A 27,420-nucleotide genomic window follows, 5' to 3' on the forward strand; every position below is an offset into this window, starting at 1 on the left:
ATTTTGTCTTTGTATCTGCACCTTCAAGATACAAGCTAAAAATATCCCTGACAATGAGCTTTAATTAGAAACACACTTAGGATCTCATACAATACAAAGAATGAGGCATTTTTCCTTTTTCTTAGTGGAGCAGCTCTGTGGGAAAGGACCTGTAGGGATGGTGGCCAGCAGGCTGGGCACAGACCCACTGAGGAGAGGTTGTGGAACCAGGGCTTGTTCAGCCAGAAGACACCTTCAGGGGACCACCCAGCAACCCCTGGTATCCACAGGGAGGTCATGGAGAAGATGAAGCCTGGCTGTGCTCAGCACTGCAGGGTGGGGGGACAAGAGGCAACAGTGTACATTGAAACCAGAGGGGTCCAGACTGGGTGCAGGGGAGCATTTTGTCCCTGTGAGGACAGTAAGTGGTGGGACAGGTTGCCAAGAGAGGCTGTGCAGTCTCCAGCTTTGGACATTCTCCAGGCTTGTACAGACAAATCCCTGAGAAACTTGATGTGGCCTCATGGCTTTACCCAGGGGATTGGAGAATGGTCCTCATAGGATACCTGTCAGGCTGAATGATTTTCTGGTCCCATAAAAAGCTCTGCCATGGACACTGTGGCCACCAGAGCCTTTGGCCTTATGCTCCTCTCAGGGACACTCAAATCCTTAACTAAATGTGCAAGTGACTCCCTCGCTTTAGACCTGGACTGGGACATTCTGGGGTGACTCATCTGTGATTTAGGGCACTGGTGTGAGGACCATCGCTTAACAAATTGGGAGTGCAGTTTTTAAATCTTCAGTTAGGGAAATAGTTTGCTTTAGGTAAGTGGGACATCAGTGATGCACAGAAACTTTGTGAGTCCCTTCGCAGGTCTGAACTTCCCTCAGATGAAATGTCCTTTTCTCCATTATTTTATGTTGTATAAAGCACAGCTAAGTGGAATGAAGCTAAAATAAGGCTATTGAAAGGTGAATTGTACTGATAAAATCTACATTGCCAATGACGTAAAATAAAGTTTAGAAGCTCACATAATGCAGCTGAGCTCTTGATTCTTTTCTCCTTTTTCAGATATTCTTAGTTAGGAAAGAGGGTAATGTGAGCAACATGGTCCTTGCAGTCCGCCTGCCAGTGCAGAATGAGGCTCCTGGTGTGCTGGAGTACAACATTAAAGAAGAAAAATCAAGTAAGGTCTTTACATTTTCTGGTCTTGCTCTGGTTAAGGTACTGCATCCTCTTGTGATCACCAATATTTATGTAATCTCACTTGCACCGAAGAGGTTCCTCTTGCGACTGGCAGCAGATCTTGCTTTTATGATGTAGTTCAGTTAATATTTCCTGCAGCTGCTTTACCTCAGCTCCCCTGTGGTTCTGCACCTTCTGTTATCATTTACAGACTCACAATAGGGAAATAAAGCACCTCCAGATGAGGAGGCCAGTGCTTTGATCAAGTGAGGGGAGCTGCATTTCACCAGCTGGAAGTCTTGAGGAGGGTGGAAAGCACTGGCAGATTAAGCCTTGTTAACTCACTGACTCTCTGTATTTAAGCCACTGAATTTAGGGGTCACCAGTCATCTGACATCTGCCATGTTGCCTTTTCCTGCACCTTGTACAGTCCCACTGAACAACAAGTCACTCCTGAGCTGTTCTTAAAGCCAACCAGGGAAGCAGGTGGCTGCTGGTACCAGAGCTATTCCCAGCCAAGTCTGCCATGAGCAAGAGAAAATTAACCCCGTTCAAAGTCAGCCACCTTGGAGCCAGCCCTCTGTGCAAATGGATGTGTAAGGCATGTGATTTCCACTTTCAAAGGAATATTTGGAAACACCTGAGTTTTAGGATAGTCATAGAAACATGCACTCAAAAGAGTTCATAAAAATAACTTCACACTATTTATTTATCTGAACACATTTAAATCCTCTGCCATTGCGTTCTGTCCCAAAGCCAGCTCTCCAGAAAAACTGTTTTATTCTTTGCTAAAACACTTGTGTTCTGCAGATCAGTGTGCAATATCACTTTCCCCTTTTTCAAATGAACTTTTACAGTTGCTCAAATAGTTTTTCTTTCTCCTATATTTCTTCACATACCTCTGCATTGTAAATAGACTTTAAAGCCAGAGGTACAGCTGAATCTCTTAAACTGTTCTAACCTCAAGGCCAGACCACAATCTGTCACAGCACTGCTCCTGCACAGGGTGCAGCTCCCTGTCTGGCTGCTGCATCCCCCTGGGAAGCTTTCTCTCTCGTCTGCCTGCTCCCGGGAGCACCCAGCTGTGGAGATGTTCAGTGTTCAGTGTTCTGGGTGAGGGCAGGAGCAGCAAAACTTTTGCCACAACTTCAGGTGTTCAATTAAGAATACAAGGGCAAGGGTTAGCTGCAGGGTACAGAAACCTTTTCTTTATTTAGCTGTTTGAACTTGACCTAGGACTTAGATTTTTCATGGTGGGGAATCAGTTTTTGAGGATTCAAGCTTTCCTTTGGATAAAAGTTAAAAAATCAAATCATGTCATCCTAAAATATGTCAGAAAGACATATCCATAGAAATGTTACTTCTTCACTCATATTCTGTGCCATAAAATCTGATTTCTTTTAGGACAGGCAAAGTAAAGTGTAGTATGAGAGAATAGTGCAGAAGGCAATCTGACCCCTGATGAGTTGCAGCTGTGCTAATCACCAAAGATTAGGAACAGGCCTGCCCTTAACAAGCCCCAGCTGTTTCCAATGAGGATGAGTGCTACAAAAGAGTGGGCTAGCTGGGTGAGAAAGGAGCTGGAGTTTGTTGTCTGTGCTGTGCAGAGGAAGGAGTTACTGCTGTGAGGAGCTGCCCATGAGAAATCACCAAGAAGGTATGGAACTTTTGCTGTAAGATGACAACACTAGTGCAAAAATGTCACTGAGATAGCCTCTCTAGAGAGACTTTGCTGCCATGCTTTTCCAACTTGCTTGCATTTTTTAATATATCACCATATTGCTATGTCTGGGGTCACCATTTATTACTGTGGGTCTTCTGGGCAGTTAGGACTTGCTGAAGGGAAGGAGAGATCTTGATTCTACTTCAGAAGGCTGGTTTATTATATTATGATATATATTACATTAAAAAGGACCACACTATAACTATACTATAAAGAACAGAGAGAAAAGAATCATCAGAAGGCAAGACAGGAATAGAAAGGAATGAATAACAAAGTTCTGTGACTCCTAGAGAGTCCGAGAGCTGCTGCCTCCTCGATTGGTGGCTAAGTAGAAACATTCTACATTGACCAATTGAGAAAGCACCTGCTGCATTCCACAGCAGCAGATAACAAATTGTTTACACTTGAAGCTGAGGCCTTCTCAGCTTCTCAGGAGAAGAAAATCCTTGTAAAGGGATTTTCACAAAATATCACAACCACAATCACCACATTAATGCAAAGGGTGTATTGGGAGACAAGCTTTCTGGTAGGAGCAAGAATTAAATCAGTTTCTATCACTTTCATACAAGTTACAAAGAAAATGGATGAGGGTAGTTAAAATTCAGCTCTTATTCATAAAGCAGGAGAGCTGCCATCACATGCAACAATCCCAGCAGCCATGAGGCTCATGCATTCCTATGGTGGATATTCACATTATTTTTAGCTTGAGTTCTGTCAGTGTTGCGTGTCAGTTGGTAGAAAGCCTCTCAGTTCTCCATCCTGCACTGTGTTGACAAGAGCACACTGGGTACAGAGGTGGTCTCTCTTTTTCTTCCTTTCTCATTTAGGGTAAGTACCCTGGATTTTAAGTTTAAAAGAAATTGAATGAATTCTTGTTAATGAAGCCAAAGGACTGTTTCTATTACAAGGGGAGATGGCAAATCTGTGTCACAGAGATTTGGTAATTAATTTGGTGATTAATTAATGCTTTAGCTGTATAGCTACATTGCCTTCTGAACTTGTTTTTCAGAAATAAAATTAAAAGATGTCTAAAATGCTTTAAAAGAATTTAGAACCTGATTTTCCTTGACAAGTAAGCTGGTATATCTGGATTGCCTCAGATTAATGATGTGCCCTTCACTCATCCCTGGTATTCTGTAAGTGTCAGGGTAGGAGACCTCTGAGCACCCCCAGAGAAACTCTCTTGCTGTGGAATGCAAGTAAGTTAGAAGTTGGGTGTTATGCTCCTGAAAATAAGTAAATGGACTGGCAGGGTTTGTTTTTGCAAACATCTATTCTTTAACTTCAGAGAATCTCTTTTTTTTTTCTGGGTTGGCACATAAGCAATGATGTGTGTGACGTGTTCCGGGAGAGCTGTTTGTCCTTTTCTGGGATCTGACTCCTCCTAAAGCATTTGAAGAAGCAGGAACAAATTCCTCTCGTTACCTCACTTCAACTCGTTAGACTCCACACAGTTGATGCGTTCAGATGTAAACTAAAATCTGAATTTGTCTCAACATACAGAGTTCTGATTTTATGGAGAGCCTTCAGTTAAAATTCAAGTTGCAACCCACTTACTATTTGAATAACCTTGCCAGCTCCTTCTTGTCCTTGGCTGTTTGTAGAGCCATTCTCATTCCATCCTGCTTTTCAGTCAGGATCTGAGGAGGCTTTCCCTGGTATCACAATGACGGTACAGAGGTTGTTGCCCAGCCCCTGTGTTCTGTAAAGAGATGGCCATTCAATGAAGTACAAAAAAACCCTTCAGAATCTTCTTGGCATTGACTGCCAAACTAGAGCTGTACATTGTTTTACTATTTATTTTCTTCATAGCAACTTGGTTTATATTTGGTGATTTAGGGAAGTATAGTTTTCTGATGGGAAGACGGTATTTAACTGTGATTACTCTTTTTAAATGGAAATCCCCAAAGAACCCACTAGGTAAGAGAATAAAGAAATGAAACCTCTTTCCATTTGTTTTTTTTTTTTTAAATTTTCACCTCTTCTGTGAAGTATCCCTTAGAGAGTACAAGAGAATGGACTATAAAATTTTTCTTTTGGTTCTTTTTGGTTCTAATTCTTCCAGAGACAGGGAGGCTAAATCCCAGGGGTGTCAGTAGCTATACAAGAGGCCAAACAACTGATATCAGGTACCATGTGGTTCATCAGAAAGCTGAGAAACCTGGCAACTTTCAAAGCCTTGGATCTCTGTGGTTTTGCACTTGGCCTGAAGGACCCCTTACTTCTTACTCAAAGCAGTGGAAATCTCCCAGACCTGAAGCTTGTTACAAGATTTCTACCATTTAGAGATGCAGTATTGGCATCTACCTCTCAATCTTTGCCAAAATCTTGACTACTTTGTGTGCTTTCTGTTCTGAGAGTTGCCCCTTATTTCTGCTTCATTCTGAGATGGAGCCCCAGCCTCACAAACTGAGCAGCCCTTCCTCAGCTGACTCCTGCCTTTGGCTCTTCTCAGCCGACTGGTGGCAACCTCAGGCCCTAATTCCCTTTCCTATTCTTGGATATACCTTCAGAAATCATCCTGCTGACCTCAGCTCCATTGCAGCAGTATTAAAAGGGAAGAATCAGAAGTTTAAAGTACATGTGCATTTCTGAAGTAACCTACACTGAGAGCTTGGAAGAACCATCTGAGTACCACAGACCATGTGGTGCAGGTAGTGACTGTAGCTTTTACTTTCATAAAGAGTCATGAAGGCACTTGCCACATTAAAGTCCTTTAGAAGAGGAATGCTCTATCACCATAAACTGAGGTTAACAGTTTCTTTTGTTCTGGAAATTATCTGAAGATAATTTGATTTCCCAAAACACAAAAATTGGTCACATGCTTCTTGGGAATCTTTTACATTTGCTTTGGTATGGGATGTGTAGTAATTGTTTTCCAAGCTCTTCTGTACCAAGAAAAAAGGATGTGATTCCTTTCCAAGCAAGCAAAATGGCACTAAACAGAAATATCTGCAATTTCACAGAATAGACATATTGCTCTTATTAGATTTTTTTTTTTTTTAAATAGAAATAACAATGAAATTTATTTGCTAAGTCCACCTTGAACTCTTTAGGTTCATGTCATAAGGGCTTTGAGGCTGGTCTGATCCTGCCACAGCTGCCCATCTCCTGAAATCCTGCTCCTGCCTCCCCCATTGCTGCAATGGCTTGGCTCACTTGGAGGTGTATTTTGTATTTCTGGAGGCAGTCCACATGAGCCTGTGCTGTGGAGCTGTTCCTTATTTAAGCTGTACCTGGGAGGGACAATCTGCCACCAGGCACAACTGTCCAGAAGCATCTTTTACAACACATGGGGCCAAGGCTGGGTTGAGCCCCCCAAAATCAATGAGTGCACAGATGAAGGAGGGGCTTGTAGTGAAGCCTTGGCTTTAGTATGGCTATTTCATTTATTAGAGGAAAATTATGAGACTTAATGTTCTCTGTGCTCTGACCCTCCAAGCTTCTCTGTAGATCAACTCTGAATAAGCTGGAATGTAACAGAGGTCTTGAAATAACCTTAGCAAAATCAAACAGAAAAACCAAAATAAACAATTGCCAAGTAATACAAAAATGTCTAGAACATGATTAATACCTCCTTTGAAGGATGAGACATGGTGCCATTGGACACAGTAGCTCAATTTCTGGTTTATGGACAGCGGCTGTACTCCAGGCTATATGGCATGAGCTTGTGCTGAGGACCCACAATACACCTTGACAGAAGAGGTGCAGGCAATTACTGCACTCCAAAGCAGTTTAAGAGCAATCACTGAGTGTTGCTACAAAATTGCGAGCCTGGTAGCAAAAAAGGATGTTGATAAAGAAATCCAATGTCTGCCCTGATCACCTTATTTGACCTTTCTTAAAGTGAGACTGAGTTCAGGAAGTGCAGACTGGAGCTTGATATGAAATGCTTGAGACAGGAGGGATTTAGGAAAGGATTACAACTCAAGTAAAACACACAGCAGCAGTTTAACCTGCCTGGTTAATTCTCTAACTGCTTTCACCTGCTTGCCATGAACGTTTGTGAGGATCTGACCAGTTTATACACCCACCAGTGAACATCTGCCAGCAAACGCTATCAGGATAGAAAGCAGAGTTCCACTAGATACAGAGGAAGCAGGAGGGCAGGTCTTGCTGGGGAGGCCAAACAGAAGTTTAGATGAGCAAAGGTGTTCCTGTCCATGTTGGATGTTAGGAAATGTGAAATCAACAGGAAAAAATTACTGAAGGGCTAGGATTTTACAATGTATTTCCTTGCTTTAATGATTCCAAATAGGTGCAATCTAAAGATGTGAAAGCAAGCTTAATTCTCAAAGTCACTTCAGTCACTCCAGCAGTGCCATTCCTCCTTCCCAAGCACATATGGGAAAAAACTCCACAGCTTTTTATTATAGACTAATGCCATTTGCACAGATCAAAAGGACACGTGCCCTCATTCTGACTGGCCTGTAACAGTAACAGAGGGAAATTAAGCAGCAGTAATCAGGCAGCAGCATGTTTACAGAGGGGCGTTAGAGCAACAGGGGGATGGACACTGTTCATCTCTGCAGGTTTAGCTCTAAGCAAAGCTGCTGAAAGCCCTGGTCTTTACATCCCAGCCAGCCTGAGGTGAGGGCTGTGGGCCTGCCTGGCACGATGGCAGAGCTCAGGCAGGAAGGAGACACGTTCCTGTGTGTGCCTGCACGGCTCAGTGAGTCCCAGTGCTGTGTGCGGGCACACTCACAGGGCACGGAAGAGGAGGCAGATGGAGCAGGAACAACTCAGTAGATGCTCTCTGTTGGCTCAAGCACCTCCAGATGCTGACAGTAGACTGGCCCATTGCACTCCTCTGGCAGCCCAGCTAACATGGCCAAATATGGTCATTTATGGCAGATTTCCCTGTTTAATTTTGTTAATGTTTATTTTAATACATAATGCTGAGGCTGGATTAACCAACTCGGAGGCTAAAGTACTTGCTGCTAACATGTCACAGTATGGTCAGGTGGTATTTTCCCACGTGAACTGCATTGTAATTCTGCACAAATGAGGTCATGGGAAAAAATAGGAGGATAGTTACTGCAACCTACTCACAATTTAACTCCTTCAATGCGAGGGGCCAGTTGTGCAGATGAACTTTGTGATATGAATATTTTTGTGGAAGTGTTGACAGCTCTTGCAATAGCTTCCTCAGTTTTGCAAGTCTTTTTTCTAACGCTCTGTCTCCTGGAATCAGGAAGTAGAGTGAAGATAGGCAGATTTTTTTTTTTTTTTCCAGAAAGAAAAATAGCCATCACAAATGCAGAGAAAAACCTTGCAATTTTGGTAATACTCAGAAAACGGAATATATGGGGAAACAACCTATAAGAAGACAATCTGCCATTAAAAAATAAATTTTAATTGCATTTATTTTGGATCCCTTCTGAACTAGAATGAAGATGGAGGTAGATATCTGCGGTACTGACTGAGGTCAGAAAGATGGGATCCTTCGCTTCATAGCTAAAATGAATAAACTGATGTATGTGCTGGTATACCTGGCCCTGACTTCTGAGATAAAGACATTTATTTGGGTAGCATTTGCAGATTTTCCTGGGAGATTTTAAAGTTTGGGCTGGATGAAGCCTTGAGTGACTTGGCTTGACCTCATGGCCCTGGTTTTAGCAGGATTTTGGGCCAAAGATCTCCTGCTGTCCCTGCCAGCCTGAGGGATCCCACAAGTGACAGTGAGCCGGGCTGTGAGCGAGCTGAAGGGCAGACAGCAGGTCTCAGAAGGGATGTCTCAGCAGAGTAGCAAAAGCACTTCCAATTCTCTAAGGTCCAGGTTCTTGAAGAAATATGGCTAGGATTCACAGAGGGATAATGATGAAAAAATAAGTATTTTCTGTACTAGTGTGACTATGATCTCTCCAAAACCCATAACCTTCCTTTCCTCAGCTTCTTCTCCCTTTGTGTATAGGGAAAGATAGAATGTGCTCAGTTTATTTAATCAGTGCAGATTTACAGTCAACTCCTATCAGGTACTTGAAAAGGCCCAGTAATGCCCCCCAGGGGTAATTATATGCCCCTAGGCATATTGGAGAGCTGAGCTTGCTGCAGGCTGAAATAGACTTCATCATGTGCCATTATTAACACTGCAGTGCTCCTGGACTGTTCTTGCACAGATATTGAAGGGAATTTTTAGTTGGCATGGGACAATCTGAGGAGTAGATATACATTCCACCCTTCCCAAGTCAAACCTCTCAAAACAATCTCTGGCTCATCAGACTGCAGGCAGAAGGGCACAGCAGAAACTATATTTGGTTTCTTCTGTTATCACTGCAATGGTACCACAGCTCTTTTTAAAATGGTCACTTTACACAAAACAGTTGATCTCCTTCAGTGGAAGCCCTGCAGCATGCAACACCAGAAAGAAGAACTCTCAACTCTCTAAACTAAGGCATGAAAGCAGGGTAGGACTATTTATAGCTTTGATTTCCTCTGAATAGGTGAGAGGCTGAACCTGACATTACAGAGTGAAAAGATCAAGGTGTTGCTTTTTTTGGGTTGTGTGTGGGTTTTTTTGATAACCCATTCTGGCATTCAGCGATACAGCAAAGAGAGGACTGACCTGGCAGCCACATCATGAACTGCCCTGGAGACTTGTCTACCAGCCAGGAAGGTCATTCAGCTTCTTCAAGTTCACTACACAATATGACTTCACTGAACATATATTTATGTGTATAAGGAAAAAAGATCAGTTTTCCCAGCAACTAGTGAAGGTGCTGCAGCCCCATAAGTAGCTGGAAAAGGGCATGGGCCCCCTCCTGAGGAGACAGAGTCAGGTTTTCTGAGTTCAGACTGTACCTTTGTACTGCCACAAGAAGGGCTCTTGCCATTCCTCATCTGTCAGTGGCGCATGTCCCTGCCCTCCAGCCCCTCTGGTCCCTGCCTTTCTCTGCCTTGTGCAGGTTCTGGCTGGGTGGGAGTGAAATGTGGATGTGGGGGTGTGAAAGCAGGACAGGTCAGGGGGCAATGCTTCCTTAGAGGTGTTACCGTGTGCTGGGGTGTGTGGAATAAAGTCTGGAATAGAGATTAAAAAGTGGTAAAGGGCTGAGGGGCTACAAGGAATTTTGGGAAGGGTTGGTGGCAGATTGGAGAGAGAGGTCTGAGAACCAGTTGGAAAGGGACAGCAGGTGACCAAGGATGGGGTCGTATCCTGTAGTGCTGAATAATTGTGTGAGCCTCCAGTGTGCTCTAGGTTGGCCACAGAGGCAGGAGCCCATCAGGGCTGCTTTATGGTGCCAGGAGAGGAGGCTGCAGGCAGGGCAAAAGCACTGTAGGGATGGGGGGAAGTCAATGCAAAACTGTGGCCAAATTGCCCCATAGCAGCCAACCTTCCTGGGGCAGAGCATTGCTGGCAGCAGGATGAGGAGCTGACCTTTCCCTTCCCGGCCAAGATGAATTCAGCTGCCTTTTCCAAAGGAAGGCACCAATTTCACAAGCTGAGGGCTGAAGCACAGGTTGCTGAAGGGGCTTGGCCTGCTGTGAATCAGAAGCCCTGAGCAAGCCCATCCTGGCCATGATTTTAGTTACTGGGCTGCAGAGAGACCTTTTGCTTGCTGAGCTCTTGACAGTGTCCAGAATTGAGGTATCAACACAGCTATTCAGACTTCTTTTTTATGCTTTTTGTACAGCCTGACAGGCAGTTCAGCTGCTGTAGTGTGGAGAGTCAATTTTTCCAATCTACTTAAGAGGAATGTTTTCCTTTATTGTTGCATGATGGAGCATGTGATTGAAGCAAAGCAAGAATCTGTTGTCAGCTCTGGGCCTGACAAGCCTGAAAAAAGAAGAAATGTGCTGGAAAAAATAACAAGTTATCAACACCCATGGGACAGAAGATCCCTCTTCTCTTCTTTCCCCAAAACTGGCTGATTCCATCTCAATTAAGCAAATCATACATTGTAACAGCAAAACTTGTCCAAGACTACTTTTTTTTCAAGGATTAGCAAATTGATGAGTAAAAGTTTGTATATTTTTAGCAGGGGAGACTGGAAAAGCTGAATATGTAGTTAACCCTCAGGTTCACATTTTAAGGAGTTTAATTGCATTAAGGAGGCCTCTGGGCAGACACCTTGCCATTTAGGAGAGTGGACTGACGCATGTTGTCACCTAACATAGTTCCTGTTGCTGCCTATGAGATGTAGAGCTACCCTAGTTATCTTCAGATTAGCCTCTCTCAGACACAGATAACAATCTGCCTGCATCACCCAGGGCTCTGCATGAGCTTATTTCCCCTGTTTATGCGTATTTCTCATTAACAAGAAAAGTCTGCCATCACCTACACGGCTTCTTGGCACGGAAAAGCTCCCACGGAGCAAGTCAGCTCCATGGCATGGGATAACTGGGCAGCTCTGCCCCAGCCCTGCCCTGCAGCTCTGGGAGTGCTGTTTTGCTGCTGCTTTCTGCAGGAACTCGTCTGCCTCCACAGGCAGCACCAGACCAAAGGCCAACTCTATGTGGGCTCTAATGAGGACATAGGAGACATTATCTTTGTGTAGTCTGCTGCCTGTGGTTTGCTTTGAGATAAGACGCTGAATGATTTCTAGTCCCCTAAGGATGTCTAACCTAGACATCTTTCTGAGATCAGTCTGTCTGCCAAGGATGAGTTCTCCATTATCCACATTACTATTAACCCTGAAAAGTAGATTAGAGCCAAGGAGTTCCCCTTCAGGAGATTACTCTGACCTGGGAGCCCAGAATTTTGGTTTGGCAAGAGCAGTGACCATGGGCCTGGGGGATATTGTAAAACACGGTATGAGGACACATTTTATAACCTGTTATGCAAGTCCGTAATTTCTCTCCTAAATGCAGACATGCACAAGGAAAGCAGAAAGCCTCACCAAGTCCTTCTCATTTGAGCTCAGTTCCACATCACTTTGACACACTGCTTATTTTAAAACATTAAACACTTGTGCAGCTGCTTTTTCAAGATTGAACAGTGCCAGGCTTCTCTGTGATTTACAAGTGTTTTGGAAACATTCCGGTTGCTTATAGCGGGTAGCTTTATTCTTTTTTTTCTTTTAACTCTCATCCTGACCTGTTACCTCTGGTCCCTCCATACAAATACTTTCATTTTTACTCTAAGCTTTAAACCGATGGGATTGTAGGGAAAGTATTTTGGAAAGAAGCCCTCGGGGCCTGGTTAGCTTTGTTAATCCTTGCTTTAGCTTTTTTTTTTTCCCCTTATTTTTCACTCCCAAGAGGCATAATGCAAAATCTGTGTGTAATCAGAGCTAGAGCCTATGCGTGCTGTTCTAGGATAATATTGTCTTACCCTGCTCTGCTTAGTTCCTTGAACACAACCCAAAAAGCTTACTGGCTTTAAAACAGCTACTCTCAATCAGTACCCATAATACAAGTGCCCTTGTCTCAGAGGCTAAACTGAAACAAATTATATTTTTTTATCCTTTGACTGTGCTATCTAAAGATCTTATAGAGCTTAATAAACATGAGTTTAGATTTGTAAATGAGGTAAATAAGATACTGTTTGAAGTGAAATGAGGGCATTAAGGACCTCACCCTTTGACCCTTGAGTAGGACCCTCACAGTCAGTGACAGTGCAATCTATCCCACTCAGAAGCAGGAAACAAAAGAGCTGTTTTCACCAGGTTGTCAACTAGGTGGGATTGCAGCTCTAGGAAGCAGAAGTGTATTATTTTTTGGTTTTTTGTCCACCCGATTGACCTCTACCATTTCAAAGTGGGTTATGCCCTTTCATCATTCACCCTTGGAAATTGTCTTGCTTGAAAAGGCTTTTCTTCCTGGAAGTCTCTCTTGCAGAATGTGATTCTGAATACTGAATGTCTTCCCTTGAAACACTTGGCAAACTTCCTTTTTCTGTATGATTAACCTCAGCACTATGGTACTTCACAATGTATCTTGGAGCCAGAGACATAAACTTTTCTCCAAAGTAAATGGAGAAAAACATTTTTAAATAAAATACATCTGTATGATAGCATGCATTTTTCACATAAGGATTGATTAGGAAGATTTATCCATGTGACCTGGAGACTGTTGCTAAGAACTAAATCCCCAGAATTTCAAATCATAGCACTGTTTCCTGTTACATGAGGCACAGGGAAGACCCTTTATATATCTGAATGCTTCACAAAGTTTTACCAAATAAATTTGCCTTTTTAGAGTAACTTAAAAGTATCTATATTGAGTTTGTCTTGTCAGCCATGGGCTTCAGCCCTGACAGTTTTAATGGGCAGCTGGGCAGCATCAATCTTGTACTGCCATTGTAATGTACAAGTGGACGCTGAATGACCTGCAACAATGTGACCTCTCCAGCAATGATCCCAACTCTTGCTCAGCTGCTTAGTGCAGGGTCCACATTGATTGGATATGTTATCCTACTCTCCTGGGTGTACCCCTCAGAACTCAGTATTTCAGAAAGGCCATGTTCCCTACCTTATTCCTGCAAAAGCAGACTTTGTGTGGCTACATCTAGAACCTCAGCTGGATCTCATATTGACATCTGGTCCTGGGAATTCCCCTGGGAAGAAGTCCTGAATCTCCTCTGGCTGAAGAAACGCTGGAATTTCCACATTATTTCATACCTGGAAAGGGAATATGGGGTTGAGGACCTAACAAGTAAGGCAAGGGCTCTGAAACTGAAGAGCTGCTCTCCAGCATATGCTCTGCTCTTAATCCCTGAAATAGCTGGCAGTTCTATCGACATGGACACCTTTAAGGAAAGCACTGAGGAGCTGTGACACTTTTCTTTTAGCTGAGTTGGCTGTGCTTGAAGTACCTGTGAGAGGCACCCTCTCACCCTGCTGAAACACTGATGGCAATGAGGAGGAGGCAGAGCAGCAAAATGCCTGTAAGATTGCTGCTTGAGCATCCTGCAGCAGAGAGAACGAGACCAGGCAGCACCAGGATTTTAAACTGAATTAAAGGCATTAAACCTCAGTGGACAGCAAGGTGCTGCCCATCTGCTTGGGTGAATGTGGATGAGCCAAAGTACAGTGGAGTGGTCAAGAACCCTGTGACTGTAGGTGTTAAGGAGGACAGCTCCTCATCTTAGCAGCAGAACGTGCACACAGGGTAGAGGGGAACTATCATCTCTACCGAGTGTCCCTTCTACTCAGCTCCAGCCTGAGAAGAGTACAAAAGCCTGTGCTTTCCATCTTCTTTAATGACACTTTGTTCAGCACAACATAATTATACTTAGTGAAGAACATAGTTTAAAAATAAATTTCTCTTATACTATACAACCAAGCTCATTAACACTTTATCACTTTCATAACTCATTAATTCCAATTTCCCAGGAACTGCCATGAACAGTGATTTTTTTCATCATAGCCAGAAAGATTAAACTCTGTAGGAAGCCATAAAATTGAAATCTTTTTAAAAAGCAGGAGTTGGATGCACAACAGGAGACTCAGGCAGAAGTTCAAACAGGGGAAATTTCAGCCCTTCCTTGATGAGGAAGAAAACCAGAAATAACTGGCAGTTAAGTAAAGCACACTAGAAAAGATAAGAAAAACAAAAAAGACATAGGCTGACCAGGACAATCTAGAATTATGCAACCAAAACTGAAACTACAGCTTTGAAATCATGTGTAAGAAGCAGAGGCATCAGATTACAGAATAAATAAAAAGGCCTTGAGAGGAGAAAAAAGATAAACAGTGTCAGTGTTTTACAAAAACACAGCACTAGAAGGCCATATAATACCATCCACAAGGTCATCAAGAAATAACACAAGAAACAATGCTAGAGACAGACACTAGGACATCCCAACAGAGATGTTGCAGAAAGGTACCTTAAACATGCTAAGGACTTCTGCCAAAGAAGTTAAATTTCCCTCCTTCAGAACCATCCAGCTGAGGATCTTTCTCTTAAAACCACCATAAGCCAATTGCATGAATAAGGGGCAGAACGGGGGAACTATAACAATGACCTGAAGGACACTCTCACACATTTCTGCAAAGCACAGCAGGTAGGACAAGCACAGTGTATCATGACAGACACAACAGCCTCAGCTTTGGGGCTATAGCAGTCACTGTAACACTCCATTAAAATACCCAGGGCTCCTTGGCAGGAAACTGCTAACCTGAACTGTCAGTGTCTGGGACCAAGAATGTTGGTAGCCTGTGCCTTGGAGTGATCCCATCCTCATAGCAAGGTTTACTCACTGAGGGTAGAACAGCAGCAAAGCTGGCCTGTGCTGCTTACTGCAAAGGTCGTGGCAACTGTGGTACCAAACCAGAGACTTATATCAAAGGAGAAAAGCACCTCTTGTTAGGACACTCTGGATTTATAATCTGAAAACAGAAATAGAAAACCGGAATCACACCCATAATGATAAATCTCACAGCTTCCTAGAATCCAGAAGATTGAGAACATCTAAGCACATCCAGGCAGGACTTCCAAGGATGGTTTTCTCAGTAGTCCTCTGTCAATGTAGCTGCTGCAGAATAAAGAATTTGTGTCTTTAAATTCAGATGTCTCTGAAGAACTACACAAATACCAAAAACAAATGAAAAACCAAGTGGATAGGACTTACAGTGCCACTAGAGAAGAAGAAGCTGAGGTAATTGAGTCCCATGAGCCTGTGTAAGCAATAAGATGGAATGTGGCTTGGTTTGTCCATGTGCCCAGAACAATGGAACTAGCAAACACAATTCTGTGGGGAAAAAATCGGAGAGGAAAGGAAGGCAGAATGCTCAGGGACAGTGTGACTCAAAGGCATCTGCACCTGGATGGAGAAATGATGGGGAGGTCCAAAGAGTAAAGGGAACATGAACACAGATTCAAGTCAGCGCCTAAAAATGACACTCTTCAGACCATGCTGGTGTTTGAAAGAGGAAGATGAGACAATCATAAATATATATAACAGTTCATAACCTGGACATGTTCTGTTCATTTACTGAGTTGCCAAAGGACTCAAAACCAGAGTATAGTCACCAAGGAACCACTAATTCATGTTGGTAATGCTTCTGTCACCCATAAGAAAAAATCAATTAATTCTTATCTCTTTGTTTCAGACTACTCAAAATTGCCCACTGATCTACACATTTCCCCTTTTATTTCCTGAAGGTGACATTTTTCAATGGGCTTCTAAATATCAGATAAAACTCAATATGCTGTGGCAATATGTTTGGCTCACAGAACCCAGCCTATTTTTCTCTTGCTTTTGATCATGGTCTTGACATTCAGGCACTGTTATGGTGAGATGTAGATATTTCCTTGCTCTTAAGGTGCCTTGGATCTAGTTTTACAAGCCCAAGAAAGGTGAATTTTTTTTCTCTGCGCTCTTCATCAGGATTACAGCAGTGTGGCAGATGTCTGCCTGTAGATTCTGCTAAAGTCATGAGTTCCTATAAATGGCAGCATCACGATCCCTCCCTAAGCAGCAGTTCTCATGTCAGTGAAATGTCCCCAGCTACCCACAACACACCCACAGCCAGAGAAAATCACCTCTTCCTGATTGTCTTCTCAGAACAGGGTGCCTTGAAGGCAGCAATGGCTATGGGAGACAGAAATATTGTCCCCAACAGTCAGCAGAGCCCTTTTAGCTGTTCAAGATTGCTATTTCTGCATCTTTTCAAGAATTAGAAACATGCAGCAGGATGCACATAATGGTCTCCACAGGTGAAAGGCAACCATTCCCACAAGACAAGTTCCTGTATCAAACCCATCATCTGCCATCCAAAAGAAAAGCACCACTTATCAGTGATGTCTGCTGGTGTCAGCAGGTGTCTAGCAAAAATATAGGTTAAGAGAAAAGTGTTACATTTTCTCCCAAGGAAGATGTTCCCCTCGGGAGTTTGCAAGGCAGAATTTCCCCATGGGTGCTGTGCTGGGAGCAGATCCAAGTAGCCATGGCAACCCTGTGCAGGCTGCTTGACATGGCCACTGCTCAGAATAAATTTTGGACTGGGTATTGGTCCTGATGGTGTTAGTACCTCGAGTAATGACACATCTCAAGCACTATTCTTACCATTCTTCCATCTGTTCTTACTTGTTTGCAGGCTGCCCAAAAATGTCCCAGGAGAGCTGTGGGTCTCTGTATGATGAATTCCAGCCTGCTGAGAAATATTCTTGGTTTTGTTACCTTCTGTGACCTCCCAGAGCAGGGACAGTCCTATTTATATATACCACCTGCTGAAAACTTCTGTCCTTGAGCTTCAGCAGCTTTTTGTACCTAGTCTTCCTTAGCAGTATAATTCCTGGTGATTTGTGGTGTTTTATGCAATTTAACTAAATATGTGCTGAGAAGTAGCTATGCAGTGGCAAGGCACTTATATGTGGAAACTCCTGACACACAGGCACTCAGACTAATATTTTTTTGCCTGACATTCAAGCTCCCTAGTGGCAGAGCTTCCTGGCACAGAAACAATCAATAGTCCCAATCCAAGCAATTTGCTCATATATGTGCAGGTGCAGCCTGGTCTGTTACAGATACCTGTGACCCCGAATGCCAAAGTGAGCATGTAGTTCTTGACAGAAAAAAAAAAAAAAGACTCTCTTGAAACCATCATCTGTACAAAGAGCTTTATTTAATAGCTGGAGACTTGAGTGAATTCAGACTCTTGGGTTTTGGTTCATTCTCCAGAGCAGGACTGGGTTTTGTCTTTATTTTTGTTTCCTGTGTCAGAACTGCAAAGCAGATGGGTTTCAAACTGCAAAAGTTGTTCATGGTAGATGATTAATGAAAATCCCTGACTGAAGTATGATTCTTATTATGGAAAAAGAAAAAACTCACCAAACATGATTTTTCCAGTTGTGAGAAAAGAGTGAGGGAAAGGGATTGTTTTGCTTGAAGTACATTTTAAATTACACATTGCAGTCTGGTATGGGTGCATACATGGAGGTTAAACTGTTCATGCTGATCCAACATAAACTGATGCTAGGAATGACTGTTGAGAATTACATGGTCTTTGTCTCTACAAAAAATGCCTACATTGGAGTATTCAGCCCAAAATAACAACCTGCTGGGCCTCGGCTAGAGCGAAGGGAGAAGTAAAAGGAGGAAATGCCTGGTTTGGGGAATGAGATATGAACCTGAACAAGAGACAGTCCTGAGCATTTCCTTGCTGGGGGATTATCTGCTGGCTGGAAAACAAGAGCCAGGGCACAGAGGTGAGGGAGAGGAGACCAGGCAGCTGTCTCCTTCCTGCAGGTGCTGGAGGCCCTTCTTTGCAGGAGACCAACCACCCGGCAGGCAGGGCAGGGGGCCCACAGGGCTGTGAATCACGGCTGACTGAGGAAGCTGAGTCACAATAGCTGAGCTTTGAGTCCACAGCTCTGACCTGTGGCCTAGAATAGTGTGAAGGAAGATGCACAGCATCTGTGGGCAGTGCCATGGGAGTGGGAGCTGGTGCTGCTCCCCAGGGACTCCTGGCATGCTCCTGTGGCAGCTCTGGAGTGCAGCTTTGAGATAGTTCTTTCCCACCAGTGAGTGGGCATTTCTGAGAATCCACTGCAGATTTCCTCACCCTTGTCAATGTCTGTAGTGGGGCCATGTTGTGTGCAAACAGGCACAGAGTTTGTGAGACTGTAAGGCTGAAGCAAAGATGGACACGTCTCTCCTGCAGATCCAGGTCTTTCTTTCTGCCTTGGGTTATCAGTCAGTGAAACTTTCTCCACCAGTCAGTGAATTTTTTCTACTTTAAAAGCCAAAAGCTCTGTAGTAACATGTGAGATTTGGGCTCCACAATGCCCAAATGCCTGTCTTCATAAAGAAGGTCATCTTAAAGAACTATGCAATATGGTGGATTGTATTTTGCCACTTAAAGGGGAGTGCAGTCGCTGAATAACACCACGGGAGGGAGAATGTGGAAGAGATACAAATAAGCTGTGCTCACACTGCCTGTGTGACCCAGGTCAGAGCCCACACACACAGTAATGAAGCAGTAATTTCTAGTTTTTGTTTCTTCAAAGCTCTTTGTCCATTGAGACCAAACCAGATTCCAGCATGGAGAGTCACAAGGTCAGCCCTGTATGTATTGCAGATATGCACATCCTTAGAGACAGATGGGCTTGTAACGATCCCTTTGGAAGGGAGCTGGGAGGTTTCTTTCTTCCCAATGTTTCTATTAGTGTCACAACGCTTGGATATTTTGAGCGATCTTTTCAGAAAGCCAAGCTGAGATATTTCTTCTCTTGTGTCTCCCTGAAGAATCATGTTGCATTTGGCCACCTGAAGCCAGTTCTTTAAGCTTCATCATATTATTTCATGTAATTACTGGACTGTCACAGAACACAAGATGTGCCAGCCAAACTTACCTGTTATATTTTTATCGTATAGCTCAAAGAAATCAGCTGCTGACTGTCTTTTCTGCTTTTCACCAGTCCTGTACCTGGAAGGATCTGTCCTTGTATTTGAGGATGTTTTCAAATTGGTTGCCTTCTACTGTGTCAGCAGGTGAGTTGCATTCTTTGCTTCCATGGCACCGTCATTTTGCCCTCCCCTCTGGTCTGCCCGTCCCCAGTCCCAGCACAGACCCCTGTGTTTCCTCTGTTACCCTCCAGCCTGCCAGACCAGAAGGTATTTCAGACACTTGTATCTACAATGGGGCCAGATCACCCCACAAGCACAGCTGTCCCTGCAGCTGGAAGCTTTCTCCATAGGGCTGCTTCCACAAAGAACAGAGGCACAGAACTGAGGCTAGGAGGGCAGGGAGGAAGAAGGGCCCTGAGTTAACTATTTATTTAAAGCTTTAAGCATACACAAACACACACACACACCTGGTAGCAACTTGGCAAACCTACAACGGACTGTTGCCTGTTGGCAACTCAAAGCACTTAGTCACCTATGGGGAATCTGTCAAGGAAAGTAGTCCTGAAACAATGTCTTTTCTTTAGCTAAAATTTGAAATGAAAACAAAGTGGTTTTTTGCTCAGCACAGAAATACCAAGAATAATGGGTACAGAGGTGGAAAAGACCTGTCATGTCATTTTCACTTGTGCAAGGTTTGGTCACCAGCTGATGATGCCTGCAGCCTTCTCCAATCTGTGTCCTTGTGCTTAGCACACTGCAGCAATATCTCCACCTACTTACCCCATCCCTACTGCAGCAGGCCTGGCTGTGTGAGCTGGTTGTAGACTTTTGACTTCCCCTATATAAACTTACATGACTCTTAAAGCAGTTATTTCCTTTTAAGAGGAGAAAGCAGATTCAGGATAAGTTTACAAGGCAGTCACATCGGTCACTTGGCTAGGTCACACAGTAGGAACAGTCGGTCTGGGGTAGGATACAGTGTGCTACAGCTGTTCCAGCCAGTCCCCACTGCTCTGAGGGTTGTTCCTGCAGCCAGCTGAGTTCAGCACTACTGAGCCACAGCTCCTACCTGTGCACAAGAAACCATGCTCCACCTCACCCTCACCAGTTAATAGACATTTAGCCATCTAGATGTATATAGACCCTATAGAATGGACATAAGTTAACCCCTGGACCCTTATAAAATTTCTTTCCCACTAAAGCAAAGAACAGCCCAAATGCAAAATAGAATTGGGCATTTCTAGTAAGTGGCTGGTGATAGAGAAAATATGCCCACTTCTGCTTTCCTGCAAAAAAGGATCATGGCGAAAGAAAAAAAAAGAAAGAAAGGAAGAAAAGTTCTTCTATTTGATGCCTTATATTTTAGCTTTTATATTTTTCATATTCTGTACTGCTGTAGTGTGTAGTTCTGAGCTTCATATTAAAGGATGGTAAGCTCTCTTCACAGAGTAGGTAGACAAAACAATTCCTTTCCTAGCTTGGAACCAAGGATAACTGACCTAAGTTTCAGGCCCAAGAGCATAAACAATGTGGACTGAAGAGAGAAAAACAAGAGGGATGGGACTTCATAACCTAAAGCTGTAACTGGACAACTCCAATATGCTAATGGACCAAAACTTTCAAAAGTGAGAGAGCTCGTGACTGTGTCCATTTTGTGACCATTTTGGGTTCATCTTGGGTGTAGCCCTGGCTGGGATCTTGTTCTGCCCAAGGTGTATCCATTGAGGTCTTTCAATAAATCCCCACTTTATTCTTTAACTCTGTCTAGCCTCTGTTCTAGGTCAGTGTTCACAAGGCATCCTGTTAGAGATGTTATTTCTGAGTATCAAATACACATTCAGGTGGTTCATGTGATTTTCCAGGCTACTGTCAAAAGACTAGATAAAAAGGGAATAATTTTCTGAGAGAAGCAGGTAATAAAAAGACACTGACCTACTATTTGCTGGCAGCTCATAGGAGCTCTCTGTGATGGTGATTGTAGAGCCCTGAGAACAGGGATGTAGTAAATTGTCTATGAATACCTGGAAGCAGCTTTGGAAGAGCCTGGAAACAGGCTCGTCTCAAAAAAAACCCACTTTGGCCTGGATATATTACCTGCCTGTAGGTAACAGATGACTCGGTGGCTGGTCTGCAAGCTGCTGTCCCATTAATAAAACCAGATTTTTTTTCTATTAGGGCAATGTCCTAATATTTCCTGATCTTAATATGATGAAAAAAGAAAAAGAAAAAGAAAGGAAATATTCATGCATATAGAATAACAAAGAAAGCAGAAGGTACATGGACCCTCTTCCTATTCATCTTCTAAACTTCATATCTGCCATGAAAAAATAAGCCAGGGATCACATCAGTTTATGTGAGTGTGACAACGGAGTGCTCAGCAGTGCACAGAGAACCCATGGAGAACACAAAACATCAGTAAAGTATGCATCTGTTAAAAAGGACAGAAACGGGCCCCCTGCATTCATCTGTCTACAGATAGGTCTGCAGTCGTGTGCTTTTTTGGGTGTACATTTGTTTAGCAGAGACCTCCTACTCACAAGGCCAGTTTTCTCCATAATGATTCTTTGTACCATGTGTAGAACATTTTGTAAAACTTTCTATGTGTAAGATGACACTGCACCATTCCTTGCTATCATTTCGGGACTGGCTTTTCTAGTCCTTGTTAGAATGGGAGTTGAGGCAAGAATGGGGTTAGCAAATTGTCACTGGGCAAGAGGCAAACCTGAGCAGTTCACTGGCAGACCAAGGGCTCTGTTAAATTTCTTGAGACTTAGGGTGTGTTTCAGTGACACCCAGCCAACATCCTCTGAGAAACTCTATCTTTTTTTTTTTTCAGTAGAAGTACAGAATCTTTCCAGAAACCAAGTACTCAGAAGTCTGAGAGTAGAGAGTTAAAGGGATATGTGTTTTCTCAATGTCACACAGCACTTCCTCACTGTCTGTCCCTTCACCCAGGGGTTACCCTTCCCCAGGTGGAGCTTTCCTTTCCCAATCCCTCTATGCCTTGCTGTGTGCCCATGCCTTACGCTTACAGAGATTTTTAAAAGAGGAAACAGAGTAGTGATAGAGGGGTAAACAGAAAGAAAAAGGACTTCAAATCCTTTCCACATGAAAAATATTGGCTTTTCTAATAAAAATAATTACAATTTTCAGCACCTCACTTTTAATGGGAAGATATTTCAACCCTTGTGGTCTTTCCTGAGGCGAGAGGCATTCCTGCTCTTTTCAGAGGGCAGAGCCAAGACACAGTGATTAAGTCAGTGCTATGGCATGAAGCATCACCACAGAAGCTGGTGATCTTTTGTGAAATCAGGGCAACCCAGTCTGGCACAACGTCCATAATTCCATACCAGCCACAGAACACGGCTGAAATTGTGAGCCAATCCAATCACTAAAAACTAGTGAAGTCTGGAGTTCCTAACAATTGTGGGGTTTGTCCTTTTGCTGTTTTCTCATTGTGTTTGTTTCTACAGGGATTTGCTGCCCTTTACCCTGAAGCTGCCACAAGCAATATTAGAAGCCAGTAGCTTTCAAGACCTTGAAATTATCTCTAGTCTGGGGATAGGTAAGTCCCTCAAATCAGTCAGATTTTCACTTGGGCTCATGAGAGCAATAGTGCCTTGCAGAGACATAATGCAACTGGAAGATAGATGAACTATTGTCTTTGGAATAGCTAAAGAGGTCTGAATGCAAGAGAAAGATGTTCATAATCTTTATGTTCATAGCAGAATGCTGACAAAAAGGACACTTTCCCCTTTGCCCATAAACCTCCACCTGGATCTCTTTGCAGGGTGTGTTTCCTACAGTCTGGGTAAGCTGAAGTGCAGCACGGTCTCTCAGGGTAACTTTACACTTTGGAAGTGGCTCGTATCTGAGCTATACAGAAAACACCTTTGCAACTTCTCCTTCTGATGTGTGGGGGCAATGCTAATGAAAGTGTGATATTTTTGAGTTTTGATATTTCTGCTTGCTCCTGCAGGATTTCTAGTTGGTAGAGAAATATCTATCGTCCCAACATGTTCTCTCACCTCACACAAATCACATGCAAAAGGAACATTATTTTTAGTGACAGCATCAAACAAGCAAATTTTAGATGTATAAAGTCACAGATAGGAAAAGCAATTCTGTTAACTAAAGGAGCTCTCCTTTCTATTTCTTTTCATTTAGCACACTCCACTTGAGACCTTCAGTAAGCCACTTTCATGCTCCTTGGTTTTTCAGTTTTCCTTCAGGTGTTGAAAACAGCTAAACAATGGAGAAAATTAAAGAGTTAGCTCATTTAGAGATATTTATTAGAGCACTCTCACTATTTTTGGGACTTCTTCCTCCCAGAAGGTATGGGCAAACCCCACTGGTTTCAGTTCAGGCAGCTTTATTGAATATCACCAACAGATTTGCCTCTAACACTTTCACCATCCTTTATTTTGAGTATGTTCCAATTTGTCAAAGGATCCTTTTATATACATGTCCAGCCAGGGCTTATTGCTGATAAAAAGGAACTTTACAACTTGAGATAAGTTGCACTTGTTATCTTAAACTTAATTTTTTATTATTACTCTAAAAGTTTGGATTAAAATGTAGGAAGTGTATCATGAATCTGCAACCTTCAGTCTAATTTGAGCCACCAGAGGCTATCTTGGATCAGGGAACAGTTTCCAGCAACTTCTGAAAGAAGGGATTAGTTAAAGCACAAGCACCGAAGCAATATTGGTTGTAGTCTTTTCCCTTTTCTCCTGTACTGGTGGTCATAAAAGTAGCGAGGCTTGGAAATTTATTTTTCATGGTGTATTTCATACCAGTCAAGTTTCTGACAACAGAAGAAAACTTGCTGTTGTGTGCAGTCTTCCTGGAAAATGACGCTAGCTTCCTGAAGTGCCATGCTGTCTTACTGGAGTCAAACAGGCTCAGCTGCTGACAGATGCTGTTTATTGCTTCCTGGAACAAAGTTTTGTGGATACAAATGGGAACACAAACTATTAAGTGCTGCCTAAAGTGGCACTTCCAAAGGAAACATAGCATTGTCTGAAATTCTCATAAGTTGCTTTGTATTTACTTTAAAGTACTATGTGTTTCAGGGGGATAGAAGTAAGATGTGTATCTGCAAGCTGAGTTGTTCCACAAAGGATCTGGCTGTTCTGTATGTTATCATAGAGGATGTACTGCAGGCCCTCTAGTCCTGACCTCACTGGTACAGAAGTTCCTTTAGGAGGAGAATTAGCATAATTGCAGTGCACAAAGAGCACATACCATCAGAGACATGCCAAAGACTCCAAGAACTGCCTAATTATCCTCCCAGAGCGCAAGATAAGGGAAGATCCAGGACAGCAATGGGAGATGATCAAACGGCCCTCTCTGCAGTGTGAGACAGTGTGGCTGTGCTGGGAAACACCTGCTCTGAAGCACTGTGCCACTTGGTAGAACCACATCATCAGTTCCTTCCCAGCCTGAGTGGAGCTTTGCATTTTCATCATAGTGCCTTATCCTGACCACTACTGAGGAAAATTATGAACTTCCCCTCTGTGTATTGGTTTACTCACCATTTCCTCAGCCCATAAGACTTCGCAGCACTATATTCTGACTTAAAACAACTTCTTTTGTCCTGCATTTGCTGATACTGACTACAGCTGGAGAACTTAAGGAAAATGGTACCTGGGGTTGAAGAGTTGAAGGCACTGAAGTAGTTAACTATTTCTTAGTTCTTCATCATACATTCTTCCTTTGTACAATCTTTTGCATCATCTTTTCTCTCTGACACTTGCAGGCAGACAGTCTCCAGGCAAGGTGCAAGGCAGAGTGGCCATGGCTATAGATAACAGTCCTCCAGAACTGTAGACTTTAATGGTAACACTAATCTGGGGAAGGTGTTTAAAATCATGTATTTCCAGACTGGAAGGAATCCTGGCAGGCAGGATCAGACCCTGTGTAGAACAGACTGCCATGTGACCTCGCTGCATAGTAGGGTCATGTTCAGCTGTTGTCTCCTGGTGCATGTCGGATCCTGGCAGTCTGTCTCAGACCTGCGCCTCACTGCTGTGAGCAAGAGGCAGATCCAGCTTGCCTGGGGTCTTCACATCCCCTCCTCAGGTATCCACAGCTATTTGCATTTGGAGGGCAGTGGTCACTGAACAAGCATAGATCCCTTCTCACAAAAATTTGTATTTGTTACTTGTACCTTCCTGCTTGTACTGAAAATGCTGAACAGCATTAACAAGTTTCACTAGGTAAGTGTCCTAAAATTGAGAGGGGAGAGAATTCTGGTGAAGCTTCTGAGCTTATCCCCTGGCTGGAAGAATTTTATATGCTTAAAACAGGTAATTCTTTCTTTGCACTGTTTTGTGCAGAGTTTTGAAAGTTGGACACTGAAATTTGTGTACCATTTCTTTTAACAATAAGTGTATTTTGTGCATATCATTAGCAGCTAAAATTCTCTCTGATTTTTTTTTTAATTTTTCTTTTCATCTTTTTTTTTTTTTTTTTTATTGACAGATTTCTGGGATTCCTACTTAAACCACAGGAGACAGGACTTATCCCACCCTGCAAAAGACTCTGCTTTCAGCACTGCCCAGGCAGACAGTTTAAGATCTACCCAGTGTTTTGCAAGTAGCACAAACCACTGCTCATGTGAAATTGAGCTGTCAATAGGAAATGACAGGCTGTGGTTTGTGAATCCTATTTTTATAGAAGAGTGCAGTAATACTTGTCCTCCAGATGTACCTTCTCCTAAAGGCCACTCTGGGAGCACTGAGCTCCCCCCTGCCACCATGCTTACTGAAAGGCGGTCTGCTCGACGTCCTCCTCCCCCTCCACCTTCTCATGCTCTCATTCAGAAACCTTCCCTGAAGCTCCCACAGGACCCCATGACTGCCTGTGAAGAAAACAAGCTACTTATTAAGCCACCAGGAAAGAACTTCGAGGAAATGAAAATTCAGGGCAGTGACGATAAAGAAGAAAGGAAGCAGAGCTGCTCGGCCAGTGCGCCCTTGGCAGTGAGCCCCAAGAAGGGCTCCCAGCCCTCTGCTCCCCCGCGGAGGAGGCTGAGTGAGAGGACCTCAGAGGAGAGCTGTGTGGGTAATTCTGAAAATTGTGAAATGCTGAAAGGGGAAGGGACAGAAGAAAACCAAGATAGAAGTGAAGAAAGCAGAGATAAAACACTGCTGTGCAAAAAGGCTGTAGAGGTGCCTGGGGAGGTTCCCAAAAAGGCTGTATCACAGTTTCAGGAGACAAAGCCTGAACCTGCAGAGAAGAAGGAGGACATGCCTAAGATACAAAGCAATGCCACTGAGAAAGGAAAGTCACCTCCTGTCCCACCACCAAGAAGGAAGAGAATTTCCCAGGTACCAAGGATCCCCAGCTCCTGCCAGCCGAAGCAAAGAACAGGGGGAGAGACGGCTGTGGCCACAGGGCAGGCTGTGTGCAAGGGCAGCCCAGCTTCAGTGACGGGTGGTGCCACTTGCACACACACTAAGACTGAACCGGGACATGGCCACAAATCTGTCAGCTCAGCTGAACTGGAAGGGTCACACTTGTCCCTGGAGGACCTGGGAGTCAGCACTGTGGCTCAGGCATCAACATCTGAGCCAGACTCGTACTCCACCAGCAGCACAGAGGATGACCTGGAGATGCTGAGTAGTTCATCTGGTAAAAAGACACGCTCTGTGATCTTGGCCAAGGCCAAAAACAGGCTGTCCTTGGTGAACCTGTCCAACGTCTTCACAGTCTTTTTGTCTAGTGACAGGAAGCTGCAGAAGAAGATAGTGGAGCTGGCACAGGACAAGGAGTCATACTTTGGCAATCTGGTGCGGGACTACAGAGTGTACAGTTTAGAGATGATGGCAAAGCAGAGCTCCAGCACAGAGATGCTACAAGAGATCCGGCTGATGATGACTCAGCTGAAGAGTTACTTAGTGCAGAGCACCGAGTTGAAATCTCTGATAGACCCAGGCTCCTACACTGAGGAACAGTTAGGTAGGTAACTGTGGTTGTTCATCCTTGGGCATGGTTTGGGAAGGTGAGGAGGGAGAAAGAATTATGCAGACACAGGCTCTGCTTTACAGAATTATAAACCATCTCCTAACACTTGAGCAGCATAAATTGAAGTCTGCTCTGTGGTTGCCAGCACTTGAAGGAACAGCCCAAAAACCTGGAGACCAATGAGGGGAAAAATCCCTTTATGAATGTCTTAAAGGGAAGAGTTTAAGCAAAAGAGACGTGTGTTTGTGTGTACGAGACACATACATGTATGTGTGTATATACATGTGTGTGTGTGTTTATGTATGTGTGTGTATATGTGTGTGTGTGTGT

The 27,420-nt window shown here is 43.5% G+C and overlaps 1 protein-coding gene across 1 annotated transcript in view; it reads left to right on the forward strand.

Annotated features, from left to right (window-relative positions):
- Positions 1-27,420, forward strand: part of LOC119701960 (ras and Rab interactor 3-like) — a 158,215-nt gene that overhangs the window by 112,496 nt on the left and 18,299 nt on the right. The window contains exons 21-24 of the mRNA XM_038139281.1: positions 1,052-1,166; positions 19,191-19,263; positions 22,593-22,684; positions 25,606-27,084. Of these exons, the coding sequence (XP_037995209.1) occupies positions 1,052-1,166; positions 19,191-19,263; positions 22,593-22,684; positions 25,606-27,084 (1,759 nt within the window). The remainder of the gene's footprint in view (positions 1-1,051; positions 1,167-19,190; positions 19,264-22,592; positions 22,685-25,605; positions 27,085-27,420) is intronic.

Source organism: Motacilla alba, chromosome 5 (assembly GCF_015832195.1).
Source record: "Motacilla alba alba isolate MOTALB_02 chromosome 5, Motacilla_alba_V1.0_pri, whole genome shotgun sequence".
NCBI lineage: Eukaryota > Metazoa > Chordata > Aves > Passeriformes > Motacillidae > Motacilla > Motacilla alba.